Source organism: Nymphalis io, chromosome 9 (assembly GCF_905147045.1).
Source record: "Nymphalis io chromosome 9, ilAglIoxx1.1, whole genome shotgun sequence".
NCBI classification, from domain to species: domain Eukaryota; kingdom Metazoa; phylum Arthropoda; class Insecta; order Lepidoptera; family Nymphalidae; genus Nymphalis; species Nymphalis io.
The window spans coordinates 7,937,555-7,950,928 of NC_065896.1; the positions used below are offsets into that span (position 1 = coordinate 7,937,555).

Below are 13,374 nucleotides of genomic sequence, written 5' to 3' on the forward strand. Positions count from 1 at the left end.
GCTTAGCATTGTGAAACAATACAATTTTTAAATAATAATGTTTTTTAATTTTATGCGTATTGGAAGCTCATAACCCGTAGGGCTTTATGGAATGAATTTCTAGAATTAGTATTCTAGTTCTAAGTACACATTTCTACGAGTATTTCTTTAGCAAACTTAGAAATAGATTCAATGGTAAATTAAGGTTAACATATTGTAATGAAGAACGTTCGTGTGATGAAGGTTAATACAAAAATAGTGACCATCAATTAGCACGCTTTAGAAATGATCGTCTCAAAATTTATTGATGTTTATCGACAGTTGTAAATCGCAGAACACGCAATCGGGTTTCTTTTGTCTAATTCCATAAAGCTTGTTTAGTGTATTTTTTTCGAGTTGGTATATTTCAACCTTTAATAAAAATGTTTAAAGGCGACGAAAGCTACGAAGTTGAATGAATTTCTCATTGACTTTGACTTTTGCGTATTCGCGTAGTTATATCGCTTTGTTTTACCAAATATTTGGCATAGCTCGAATAAATTATCCACGGTTAAATAGATCCCGGATTATTTGCTTATTCAGAAACATTTGAACTCGGTAACGTTGTAACATACTTGAGCAAACCGAGTGTAAAGGTCAATGCAAATATTTGCTTTAGTCATAAGAAGTCATCCTTTAACGTGTAACTAAAAAAGCGACAAGGGGACACTAAGACAGATTTGTTATTAATTAACATATAGATACCATTTAATTGGCGAAAAACATTAACCACTGAGTTTCTTGGCAAATTTCATTTTAGGAGTTTGTTTGAAAAAAAAAACAAAAATGGAAATTAAATAAAGTTTATAATTGTTAAGTACGATTTATTTTCTTTTAAAGAAAACTGGACCGAATACACTTAAAATTTTACACTGCATACAAATTTCAATATTTTATCAATAAATACAAGAAGGGGATGCCCCTTGACATGCACAGATTAAAATTAATCATTCAAAACATATTAATCTTAATAAAAATATCTATATTTTATCTGTGAGGTATAATTGGTAACTAAGTGAATTAGCAGGTAAATATATTGTGATGTGAACGTAATAACAACCATTTTATTTCAATTCCATACACAATTTATTAAGAACTTATTGTTCTTTTAACGCATTTAAAACTAAACTTTCTAACTAAGTAATGTATGTCAAACCTTATTTTTTTAATTTTGAAGAAAATTAATATACGAGAAGAACATTTCTATTTCCATTTTGTGCTGACTGTTAAATGTATTTTTTTGTATATTTAAAATTTTCCATTGTTTTCATATAATTGTTGTTATATATTGTTTAAGAATAAAATATTATTGACCATATTTATGTGGACACAATATACTAAAACATACCATTATTTTTATTCCAATTCTCGAAAAACATGTAACACAAACACACAAATACTACCGTCATATTTCGTCAATTTCATTGGTATTACGTCATCAGATGTTGAATATGGCGGAAGATATTTTGAAAAGTTATTAAACATGCTTCCACTTTCCTACACAATATACTGTTCCGTCCAAAGATAGACGAATTTTAATTATAAAAACGAAGCCATTACATGTCTTTCTCTAACACTACTCACTAGAAATATAATTAAATTTACTGATATTCTTGTTATTGACATTAGCGTAGCATCATTTTGACTTTCTAATAATATTATCAGATTTTATTATAACTATGTCATGTGTCGTTTATTTCTCTTGATAAAGATTTGCATGATATTGTTCTAGTAAGTAGAGGTGTATTTTTGTCTTCGGTTATAATAACTTTAATTGATTCTTCGTCCATTTGACTTAACGATTTGTAAGATGGTGGTGGCGTTATCCGTTTCTTGTCACTAACATTTAGTTCGGATAAAGCAACTTGGCCGGTGAGATCTGCAAAGTTTATTTTATTTTTAGTCAATTATAAAATATTTTAATGAGTGCTATTATTGATATACAATTATATTTCATTTTAATAAGTAACATAAAGTAACAGTCTCTAAATGCCTGGAGATTATACCACTGATGTGGTTTGTTGGATACACATATTGTGGCAAATTAAGATTCAACAGATAGATGGACTCCCGATGTTTTCCTTCACGATCAGAAGATGAACTACATATACATAAATATATGTTCTTGTAGTTGTTTCTTCAGACTGTATGTTCGTTCCTTTAATTGGAGGTCCTGGGTTGAAATCCTAGGTTGGATCTATAAAAAGTTAATGGTTTTTTTCCAATTTTTCAAATTCTCAATAGCAGCCCGGAGTCTGGAAGGTTACGAGACACTCCCGTGACTCGGAAAGCACGTAAAACCATTGGTCCTGCGCCTGAAACCTTTTACCGGTCGTGTCGGATTGCCGTCCCATCGGATTATGAGTTAGGAATAGTGAGTGCCCCGTGTCAGTAATAATAATAATAATAATAATGTCCTCCAGACCGATTTCGGCCACGGCGGCCAATCTCAAGAGAGATTAGCCAACTACGCAGGAGATATTATAGTGCACAAGTGTGTGCGAAAACACAGGTGCACTCTCTATTCCCGTGTTAGTACACACACAATTGAGCCGTATAATATGTCCTGCGCAGTTGACTAACCTCTCTTGAGATTAGCCGACGTGGCCGAAATCGGTCTGGAGGACATTATTATTATTATATTTAAGTAATGTTGAATCGATGAGGATTTTTAATATTATATTAATAACAGTATACCTAGGACGTATACAAATATTCAGTTTTATTGATAAGTGAAAGCTTTCTTACTCTGTAATGTTGCGTCTAATTCAGCAGCAGTCATCACAACGACGACATTCGACCCGGCTCCGCTGAACACCGATGCAACGTTCGACCTTGGAGATAATAGGACTAGAGGCTGACCACGTGATGATAGCGAGCTTGATAGTGCACAAATGCCTTTGGCTGCAGTAAAATCGGCACCTAAAAAAAGTATAATATTATTGTTTAATATATGTAGGAGTCATGAAATCCGGTGTTCTAAATAGAAACTAATTCATTTTATAATTACAAATACGTCACGAAGCTAAATCCTTCTCAAATTAAATAGCATATTAATTTTAAAGTATTTATGTAGATATGCTAACATTGACACTTCGCTATACGAATCAGTAATTTAGTAGTTCATTTAAATATCTCCTATATTTAAATAAACGTGGAAATTACGTAGGGCGTGTTGTACGATTTTTTAGCCTGTAAGGAAGTATAGATCGAATTGCGAATGATTATATCTCATTGATTAAAAAATAGGGGATGAAATCATTATTATACGTACGAATTCAGGACAGGCAGTTAGTATAAGATAGGAGTTAATAATATTAGATTACCAGTGGGCCTAAGGGACGATTCAGGGCAGAAATAATTAGCCCAGTATGTAAATAGTTAGTACTTACAGCTGTTACGGTATCGATAAAAGCAAACAGCTGTGTGTAATCTCTAAGCAAATAAATACGCTATATTTAAGATACGATTACGGATAGCAGAATTGTTTACAGGGCATTATTCGAAAGTTACCATTGTCTTCACCTGTATAATCAGTGCCCTGATTCTGAGTTTTTGCAAGGTTTTACTTCACTAACGCTTTTGCTTTAGATTAGTAAAATTTGTAAGGATCAGCGCCTCTAGCGGACGGTTTGGAAAACTATAACTATTATTGTAAGTTTCAAGTGTTGTTTACGTTAACTTTTTTGACTAAGGTGGAATTAACTTTCCAAAGATTTAGATCCAAATTATTTTAATTATGTATACAAACAAATATACTTCTACTACACTACTATTATAACGTGAACGATAATGAAAATACCCGATACTCCTAGGTTTCGTTTATAAATAATTGCTTTTGAACATATTTAATGGAATATAACATTCAAGTATATAAACCTAAAACTAATTACGGAAAAAAATGTATTTTGTACCAAGGAGCACGAATTTATAATTCATTGCCAAATTATATAAAAAACGCAAAAAAAATATATATTTATAAAAAATTACTTAAAGATCACATTTTCAAAGGTAATGCTAGTAAATAATCAAATTTCAAAAACAATGTTTTTAAAAAAAAAAAAAATTCTAACAACATGTAAACCGGCCTTTATGCTATTCTCAATAACAAGACAATTATTGAAATGTACCTACATATTCACAAATGCTTTTGTTAATCAAGTTTTTTGTAATACCGTCTATTTATTTGCGCACTCTGTATATTAATTGTAACTAATTTGTTAAGTTTATTTATTTCTCCTCGAAGTGATTGTAATCTTGAGAAATAAAGTGATTTTAAACCGTATATAAAATACTTACCTAATACAAATCTGCAGTCAATAACAACAGGCATGCTACAGCCGCCCTGCTTTTTCGCGGCTCGGCTGACATATTGCCGAATGTACTCCACGCCGGGAAAGTAAAGACTGTTTCCTACTGTTATCAGCAAGTAACTAAAGCCTGTGCTGTTCTGTAAAAAGACAAAAGGGAAGGATTACCCATCAAATAAAGTGATCTGGATGCGATTACCATTTTAAATACATTATATACATATATTATTCATGCTAAATATATATTTTCATTTATATATTTAGTTTAATTACGGTCGATGACATTTATGTTGAGAAAAAAATGTTTGCGATTATTGAGAATGATAGAGGAAAATATGAATGTATTACATTTTTATCTTCCATTAAACAGCAGTACTTGATATTGTCCTGTTACAGTTTGAAGGGTGAGTGAGCAAGCGTAAAAACAGGCACAAGGGATGTAACATCTTAGTTACCAAGGTTGGTAGCGCATTGGCTATGTAAGTAATAGTTAATATTTCTTATGTCGCCAATGTCTATGGGCAACGGTGACTACTTAACATCAGGTGGTCCATTATTGGCAAATGCCCACCCACTTTCATAATTGATAAAAATATCTACTTTAAATCTTCCGAAACTCTGATAACAACATCGCCGCCACTTTTAACGTCATGTTTTCACGAATCCACAATGAATTTCATACATTATTTAGATCTCGACCAACGGTGTCATGTAAATTTAAGGTCAAGGTTGTATATTTATTTTTATTCTTTCTTCCAATAGAATCGGATATAGAAATTTGTATAAAAACCTAAAATTAACGCAGTAAAATCACGTGACGCATCTAGTAAAATATGAACCGAATGTTTTTCAATAACGCAATGAATGATAGAAATAATTGGGCAGTTTTATGTCATATTCTAGAATTAGCTTTAACTTTACAAGCGTAACTAAAATGTTTATTGCAGTTATTAAGTATATGGTGATTGCGATGGCCTTGAATTTTTACTGCAGTTTAAATTGCCAATGTAATAACAAATAATCGACCTAGATTTGAACATATTTACTGCCCAAAAATGTATAATAAGCATTACCGATAGAAATTTGATAACTGTATTGTATCGCAATGAAATTTATATACAAGAGATATAAATAAATGATATAAATTTAAGGTTACTTCAGTTTTAATTTCAGTACTAAATGTTATTATGGTACTTGTAAGTATTAACTATTCTTGTTTCATTTTGTGACACGATTACACAATGTTACTAATTTATATGAAAGTGTACTAATGTTGTTAATTTATATGAAAACTGTCAATAACAAGGGTGGCAATTTGTTGACAAAAGGTACTCTGTCGGTTTTCTCAATTTAAAGGGAAGAAAACATAAGAACAATTGAGTAGATCGACCTGAAAAGAAATCAGTCAATCTATTATTACACTATTTTAATTTAAAGAGACATTATTTATATAAGCAAAGCGAATGCGCTGCAAATAATTGTATGTAATGTGCATATTTCAATCAGTCGTGTAACTTTTGCGTAACATCTGTTTGAATTAGTAAAAGTGAAAAGTGAGCAATTGTAAACAACCGTCTTAATGCCAAGCGTTCTTCTGCTTTTAAGAGAAAGTTCGAAGATTTTCCCACCACATTGCTCCAATGCGATACGCAACCTTATGCACTTAAACCTATCATCTCTAAATAGTTCAGTATCCAATTATCAAAACGGCTATTCTATTGTGAGGATGTCTGCCCTCATCTTTTATAAAAGTTTAAACAGAGCTGTGTTAGAATTTTTTTTCGCAACGTCTAGCTGTAAACAGCGGCTTATTCATTGGGTTCTGCTATTGAGAGTAAGCTTTGATTTTTTTTCTTATAAAAAGGATATTAAATACCTACACTACTGATGATGGAATTACTTTAATTTAACCTAAAAATGTTTTTTTTTTATCTGTTATTATAACTTTTATTTTAGTTATTATCTATAAACAGCTTAAATTTGAGGAGTATCAGATTAGATATACATAGATATTATTCGCAGATACTTTTTATCAATTACACTTAAAACAGATATGGCGAGCGTAGGATATTAAAGAATGGATATTAAATTTAAGGAGGCGTAATATATTAAAGTATTAAAAACGTATTTAATCACGGAAAGCCCAGTGAAGAACACATGGAAGGTAACCAAAGTTCATATCCGAGAATGCAATCATACTGATTGCTTGCTCGGATATCGGCTGTATTTATTGTGTGCAGATTTTTCGATCATAATATTTATCTTGAACAGTGCAGTAAAACGTCGTTACTAACTGTGTATGTATAATACAATGGTATATTGTATTCATTACATTAACAGCCTATGAATGTCCCATTGCCGGGCTAAGGCTTCCTTTCCTTTTTTGAGGAGAAGGTTTTGGAGCGTATACCACGCTGCTCTAATGCGGATTAGTGGAATACACATGTGGCAGAATTTCAGTGAAATTAGACACATGCAGGTTTCCTCACGATGTTTTCCTTCACCATCAAGCACGAGATGAATTATAATCACAAATTAAGCACATGAAAATTCAGTGGTGCTTGCCCGGATTCGATCTCACGATTATCGGTTAAGATTTACGCGCTCTTACCACTGGGCCATCTCGGCATATATATTGTATTCGTCATTGCGTTGGATTTCGCTTCAAAATATGTTTAGTCAAAGTCAAAATCTTTATATACTATAAGTATAACGCGTTTTATCGTTATATAAAGCAGAGCGTTTATTGTCAAAAATTGACTACGATTTTGTACATTTTAACCTTAGTGGTTTTTTTTAAATTATTATTTAACTATAAATATACGCTTTCTGGGATTGTGTTATAAAATTGTATACATTGTGCTATAAAACAATTATTTACTCTGTTCAATAAGCGAATAGTGAGAAGGTAATTAACTAGCTTATGCTTGGTCTTGTAACTAATAGTATGTACATCGCAATTTCTAAAAAAAAATATGTTTATATTTTTACGAACATACATTACATAAGTAAATTCAAATATTAGCAAAAGAAAATAGCCTTTTTTTATATTTAATAGCAGGTTTTTAGACCATTACTGACTTTATACAGGATTGCTTGGTGCCGCATCAAAATTTTAACAATAAGGCACTAAGTATACTTACTTAGCTGGCGCGAGTACGTAGAGAATACGATAAACGAATAGAATATTCACCGTTATAATTTCAGCTTCCATAGTTGGCCTAGCACTCGGATACAGCAGTAATATAACATTCAGTAGGACTCCAGCGACTATACCCAGTTCGACTCCGACGATAAGGCAGAGAACAAAGGTAGCGAACGCGGGCACAAGGTCGGCACGTCTCGAGCGCCACATCGGCTTCACTACCTACAATATTCATTTCAAATTACTATTAATAAGGAACTAAATATAGCTTTTTTTAGTATAAATAATTTTAGACTTCAAAAGATAAAGAACGACATTCCTTTTTTGATTTAGAAATATATACAGAATAGTCAAGGCCATATAATTATATAGGTCTATACAATAGTGAAGGCCATTATTATTTATACAGAAGCTGAAACCAATTCATTTTTCAATATTATATATTGTATGACACGAAAAATACTATTGTTAATACAGCTAAAGTAAATATTTATGGTAGTTTTTTTTTTTTTTATAGAATAGGAAGGCGGACGAGCATATGGGCCACCTTATGGTAAGTGGTCACCAAACGCCCTTAGACATTGGCATTGTAAGAAATGTCAACCATTGCTTACATAGCCAATGCGCCACCAACCTTGGGAGCTAAGATTTTATGTCCCTTGTGCCTGTAATTACACTGGCTCACTCATCCTTCAAACCGGAACACAACAATAACAAGTACTGCTGTTTTGCGGTAGAATATCTGATAAGTGGGTGGTACCTACCCAGACGAGCTTGCACAAAGCTCTACCACCAGTAAAATTTTTATCGATAAAAAAATAAAAAAAACACATTACAGTCCAAAATGTATACATTTCGGTACGTTAATGTATTTGCATATTTATTAATCCAACAAATCTTATATTCAATTATTACATAAAGATATAAGTAAATTATAAATAACAATAATAAATTATTACATATTAAATATTGTTAAAATATTAAATTGTTAATATTAGTATCGTTTTAAATTGCACATTTTTTTTTGCAGATTTTCCGGAACGTGTCTTTCGAATTACACTTTAATTCAACTCATCCATAATATTATAAATGCTGAATTACTCAACTGATTATCATGACATTTTGCATTAACGTTGATATATATATATATATATATATATATATAATAAGAATATAAAGAGGACAAAGGGTCAGCATCTGCCCCCCTTAGACGCGATCTAAGCCGTGCGCGAATGTTCATTAAAAACACAAAAGAAAATACGACAGTTTTAAATGTAAACAAAATATATATTATACAAACCTCATATTCAATCATAAATATAACGGCGCATATCACAACAGCGGCAAGCGAGGCTTTCGGTATAAAATAGAAGTACGGCGTTAGAAGACTTAAAGATAAGAGAACCAATATACCTGAAACGAAGTAATTTTAATATAAAAAAAAAAATATCAAACATTCATTTTCAATAAATTTTTTACACCTTCAATAATAATTTATGTAAGTATAATGTCTGCCTCATTGGCGTAGTAGCTAGGTTATAACTATTCCCCCTTCAATAAAGCGTACAACTTGGGTTGGGAGTGTGGACGACAATAGCCCAAGGGTCAAGATCGAACCTGCGACATTTTACATTGGTAGACGGCCCGTAAATCATTACGCTATTAGTGCTTCCAATATTAGTTCGTTCATCACTTTTAAACGTTTTTCTTATTACAATACAAAAATAACGATAATATTATGACGTAATACAACTTTTTATCTCTATATGTGTTTGAAGATTCAAATGATAAAGAAATAAAAACTAATATCGTACGTTATTGAAATCACATTAAAGTTTGTTAAAAAAAAAACATATATATTTATAATAATATTTGTATATCAACAGCTAAAAAAATATCCGGAAGCGATTGTTTTAATTTAAAAAACAGTCATCCAATCGAACTATCAAGGCCTAAACATTCTACAGCATAAACTCGTATATATAATATATTCTATAATTGTGATGTAAGCAAATTCGATTTATGCGTGTAATAAAAATGAGCAATTATCTTTATTATTATTTATTATACATAATCATTAAGTACCATTGTACCTTAGCCATAGCAATTTAATATAACCTTTAAAGATACTACAGTAACAGCCTGTTAATGTCCCACTGCTGGGCTAAGGCCTCCTCTCCCTTTTTGAGGAGAAGGTTTGGAGCTTATTCCACCACGCTGCTCCAATGCGGGTTGGTAGAATACACATGTGGCAGAATTGCAATGAAATTAGACACATGCAGGTTTCCTCACGATGTTTTCCTTCACCGTTAAGCACGAGATGAATTATAAACACAAATTAAGCACATGAAAATTCAGTGGTGCTTGCCCGGGTTTGAACCCACGATCATCGGTTAAGATTCACGCGTTCTTACCAGTAGGCCATCTCGGCTTTTTTAAAAGATACTAATAATATAATAATAACAAATATATATATGGAGCCGAAGCCGCTGGTGGAAATTAGTATTGCAATAAAATGTGGAAATTGTGTGTAAGCTATATATGTCAATGCTATATATTATTATAATATATAAGACAATATATTTTTATTATATTAACGAAAGTTTTTGTTTTTATTCATTTGTTCCATACATTCGAGGTTAAACAATTACCGAGCGCTTCGTGATGTATGCAACATTGTTTTAAATCTTTATATAAAGTTTAAATGATCACAAGATTGCGGGTTCAGACGAGGTCAAGCGTCACTAAATTTCCACGTGCCTAATTGGTGTTTATAATTCATCTCGTGATGGGCGGTTGGTGGTAGGGCTTTGTGCAAATCCGTCTGGTTAGGTACCACCCACTCATCAGATATTCTACCGCCACACAGGTTTGAAGGGTGAATGAGCTAGTGTAACTACAGGCACAAAGGACATAACATCTTCGTTCCCAAGGTTGGTGGTGCAATGGCGATGAAAGGAATAAATAATACTTTTTATATCGCCAATGTCTATGGGCGGTATGGGCGGCGGTGCCATTTAACATCAGGTTAAAAGGTTAAAAGAAGAAAATTGGATAATGGATAATAATTGTCGAAGCGTTATAAATGTTAAATGTACGAAGTAATATAATGTTTAGTATACCTGTATAAATGCTTCCAAATTGTGTTGCGACCCCGCTGGCATGGTTCACCGCGCTGCGTGAAAAGGAGCCAGTTATCGGCATTGCGCTTACAAACGAGCCCAAGACATTCGAAAGTGATAAGGTTAATAGTTCCTGCGTGGCATCGACAGACTCGCCGCTAGCTGAAATAAAAATATTAATTGGACAAGTGTTTTCTGTATCTTAAGACATTATATTTCTGTAATTAAGTAGTTTACTTGATCTAACTTAGTTCGGTTAGCATTTAATCTTGTAAGATAAATGTAAATATAATATCAAAACTTATGATTGTTATCCATCTTATAATATAAAGGCTCAAGGGTCATGGTCCCCAATGTTGGTAGCGTATTGGCGATGTAAGGAATAAGGCTTTATTCATTTATAATACTATAATTTCATACAGCGCCAAAGTATATAGGGTAAAAAAATATTGACTTAATAATCATAAACATGCGACTAGCACAGGACCGGGATAACTGGCGCGCCTGTGAGGAGGCCTATGTCCAGCAGTGGATTAATGTGGGCTGAATATGAATGAATCATAAACAATTAAATTAATGTATCCTGTGTGAAAATCAACGAAAACTTCAAATTCATTATCATCTATATAATCTTATAAAGCATAATATGCACTATTTATTAATGTTTTTTTTATTAAGGCTTTAAAATTATTAAGTGTGATTAAAACGAATCATATAAATAATAATTAAGAACAATGCACAGCACCAACCTCAATATGAATTTACGCAACCAAAGCATGTACTAGAAATAGATCACTTAATATAACAGTATACATACCAAAGGCTTTCGCAATAGCGACATTTCCCAGTACTCCGATAATTGGAACAAGTACTATTGACGAACCCAATTCTGAACACATTTCGATAAACGTCACATTCCTCCCATCGTGCTCAGTGCCAAATGGTGGTAAGGACCACGATGGTAGCCCTTCTCTAGAACAAATCGCTTATTGTAGGATAAAAGACAAAACTATAATTTTTTTTTTCGAAATTAATCGACTTACTCGAACAATAAACTTAATCTTATATAAAAAAATTGATGTTGATTTATCTGTTTGAGATTGAGAATAGTATGCTTTATTGTCTGTTTCTTCTAACGGCTCTATATAAGGCCGTAGATCTTAAGGTTCTGGGTTAAAATCCCAGGTCGGGCAAATAAAACAAGTTATTGGGCTTTTCTGTCGAAGATTGTCAGTAGCAGCCCGGAGTCTAGAACTCCACTCGCAAACACTCCCGTGCCTCAGAAAGCACGTAAAGCCATGGGTCCTGCGAACTCTTACCGTATATCACCATTAGGTATTCAATTTATTTAATTTGTCGAAATAAGGCCATGTGGTTTACTTGAAATAATTTTTTTATTTTTGTTTGATTACTGTTAAATAAATACTATTATGAATAAAATTAAATTTCCATTGATTGAATTTTAATGTAAATATAGTAAATATTATTTTTAGGTAATTGATTTAGTTAGTCCACACTGGGAAATTATAACAGAAAATCCAACAGAGGAACACTACTTTTTTGTGAATTGTAATAAGAATTCGATATACTTTTAAATCAATACATTATCTTTTTAAATCAAAATATGAATGTTGTTTTTTTTAATTTGTTTGATTATTTATTGTTGTGTTAATTACTTAAGAAATATTAAAAGCTGATCTCGTGAATAAACTTTTTAATTTTTGATTAATGAAAGTGTTTTTTACCTCTGAATGGCGATGTGTGCCGGACTTATCCGACAAACGCTTCATTTTGAGGTAAAAGACGCCAGGAACGATTTATTAAAAAAATTGACGGAACATTTTCGACAAATGTTTAAATACGCACACATAGATCGTGTTTTTCATGTAAACCGTCTATTTATATTTTTTTTTACATTATTCGGTCTTATCCGACGTGTCAGAAAAGTCCGTCTATTTGAGTGTTATTTAACAATATTCTATGTTGAGTTGGAATGTGTTGTGTAGTATGTCTGTTTGGATGTGTGTTTATGTATGTTTATAATATGTGTGTAAGTATGTATGTTAGTGGGATGCACATGTGGTGGACGCCACAAATGATTTATTTAAATGTTATGTTTCTGAAATGTCGTAAAGGTAGCCTATTATGATCAATAAACTAATTTTTTAACAAAGTATGCCGGTCTTCGTCGTATCGACATCACATATTATAAGATGTAAAATAACTAAGGACTTTGTATAACTATATTCCAAAACAAATAATAATAAAAAATATAAATAATGTAATGAATATTCGCATTCCACATAGAATCTCATATCCTATTTTAATCATAAATATATATCAGATTTTATTAAATCGTTGACAACGCGTTGACCTTAATCAAAGGTTTGTCGCAGGTATTAAGTCCGGCTAAGCATTGCCTTTAATTAAAACAATATTGTTTGCTAATCGTCTTATGTTTGAAAATTATGTACAATCCTGGAAAATCTTCACACACATTCACACGCGGCCATCTGATCCTAAACTAAGCAGAGCTTGTATTATGGAAACCAGACAATTGATATACTACATATACTACGTTTCTTTTGTAAATACATACTTATATAGATAATTACACCCATACTCAGTACAAAGAGACATGTTTAAGCACACAAATGTCTGCCCTGCATTCAGGGAATCGGATCTACAACCTTCGGCGTGAAAAGCAAGTATTTACCAAACCCGCCCGTCAAAAACGACTGATACATGTACATCCGCTTATTAATTGAATAGCTTGATG

At 32.1% G+C, this 13,374-nt stretch overlaps 1 protein-coding gene across 2 annotated transcripts in view; it reads right to left on the reverse strand.

Moving 5' to 3' along the window:
- Nucleotides 1–841: 841 nt before the first annotated feature.
- LOC126770523 (sodium-independent sulfate anion transporter-like) overlaps nucleotides 842–13,374 on the reverse strand; it is a 34,148-nt gene continuing 21,615 nt past the window's right edge. For both annotated transcript variants that reach the window (XM_050489947.1, XM_050489948.1), the window contains exons 7-13: nucleotides 11,413–11,567; nucleotides 10,596–10,757; nucleotides 8,774–8,886; nucleotides 7,522–7,695; nucleotides 4,318–4,468; nucleotides 2,767–2,940; nucleotides 842–1,897 (exon numbers count right to left, since the gene is read on the reverse strand). In XM_050489947.1, the coding sequence (XP_050345904.1) occupies nucleotides 1,701–1,897; nucleotides 2,767–2,940; nucleotides 4,318–4,468; nucleotides 7,522–7,695; nucleotides 8,774–8,886; nucleotides 10,596–10,757; nucleotides 11,413–11,567 (1,126 nt within the window). In that variant the 3' untranslated portion in view covers nucleotides 842–1,700. The remainder of the gene's footprint in view (nucleotides 1,898–2,766; nucleotides 2,941–4,317; nucleotides 4,469–7,521; nucleotides 7,696–8,773; nucleotides 8,887–10,595; nucleotides 10,758–11,412; nucleotides 11,568–13,374) is intronic.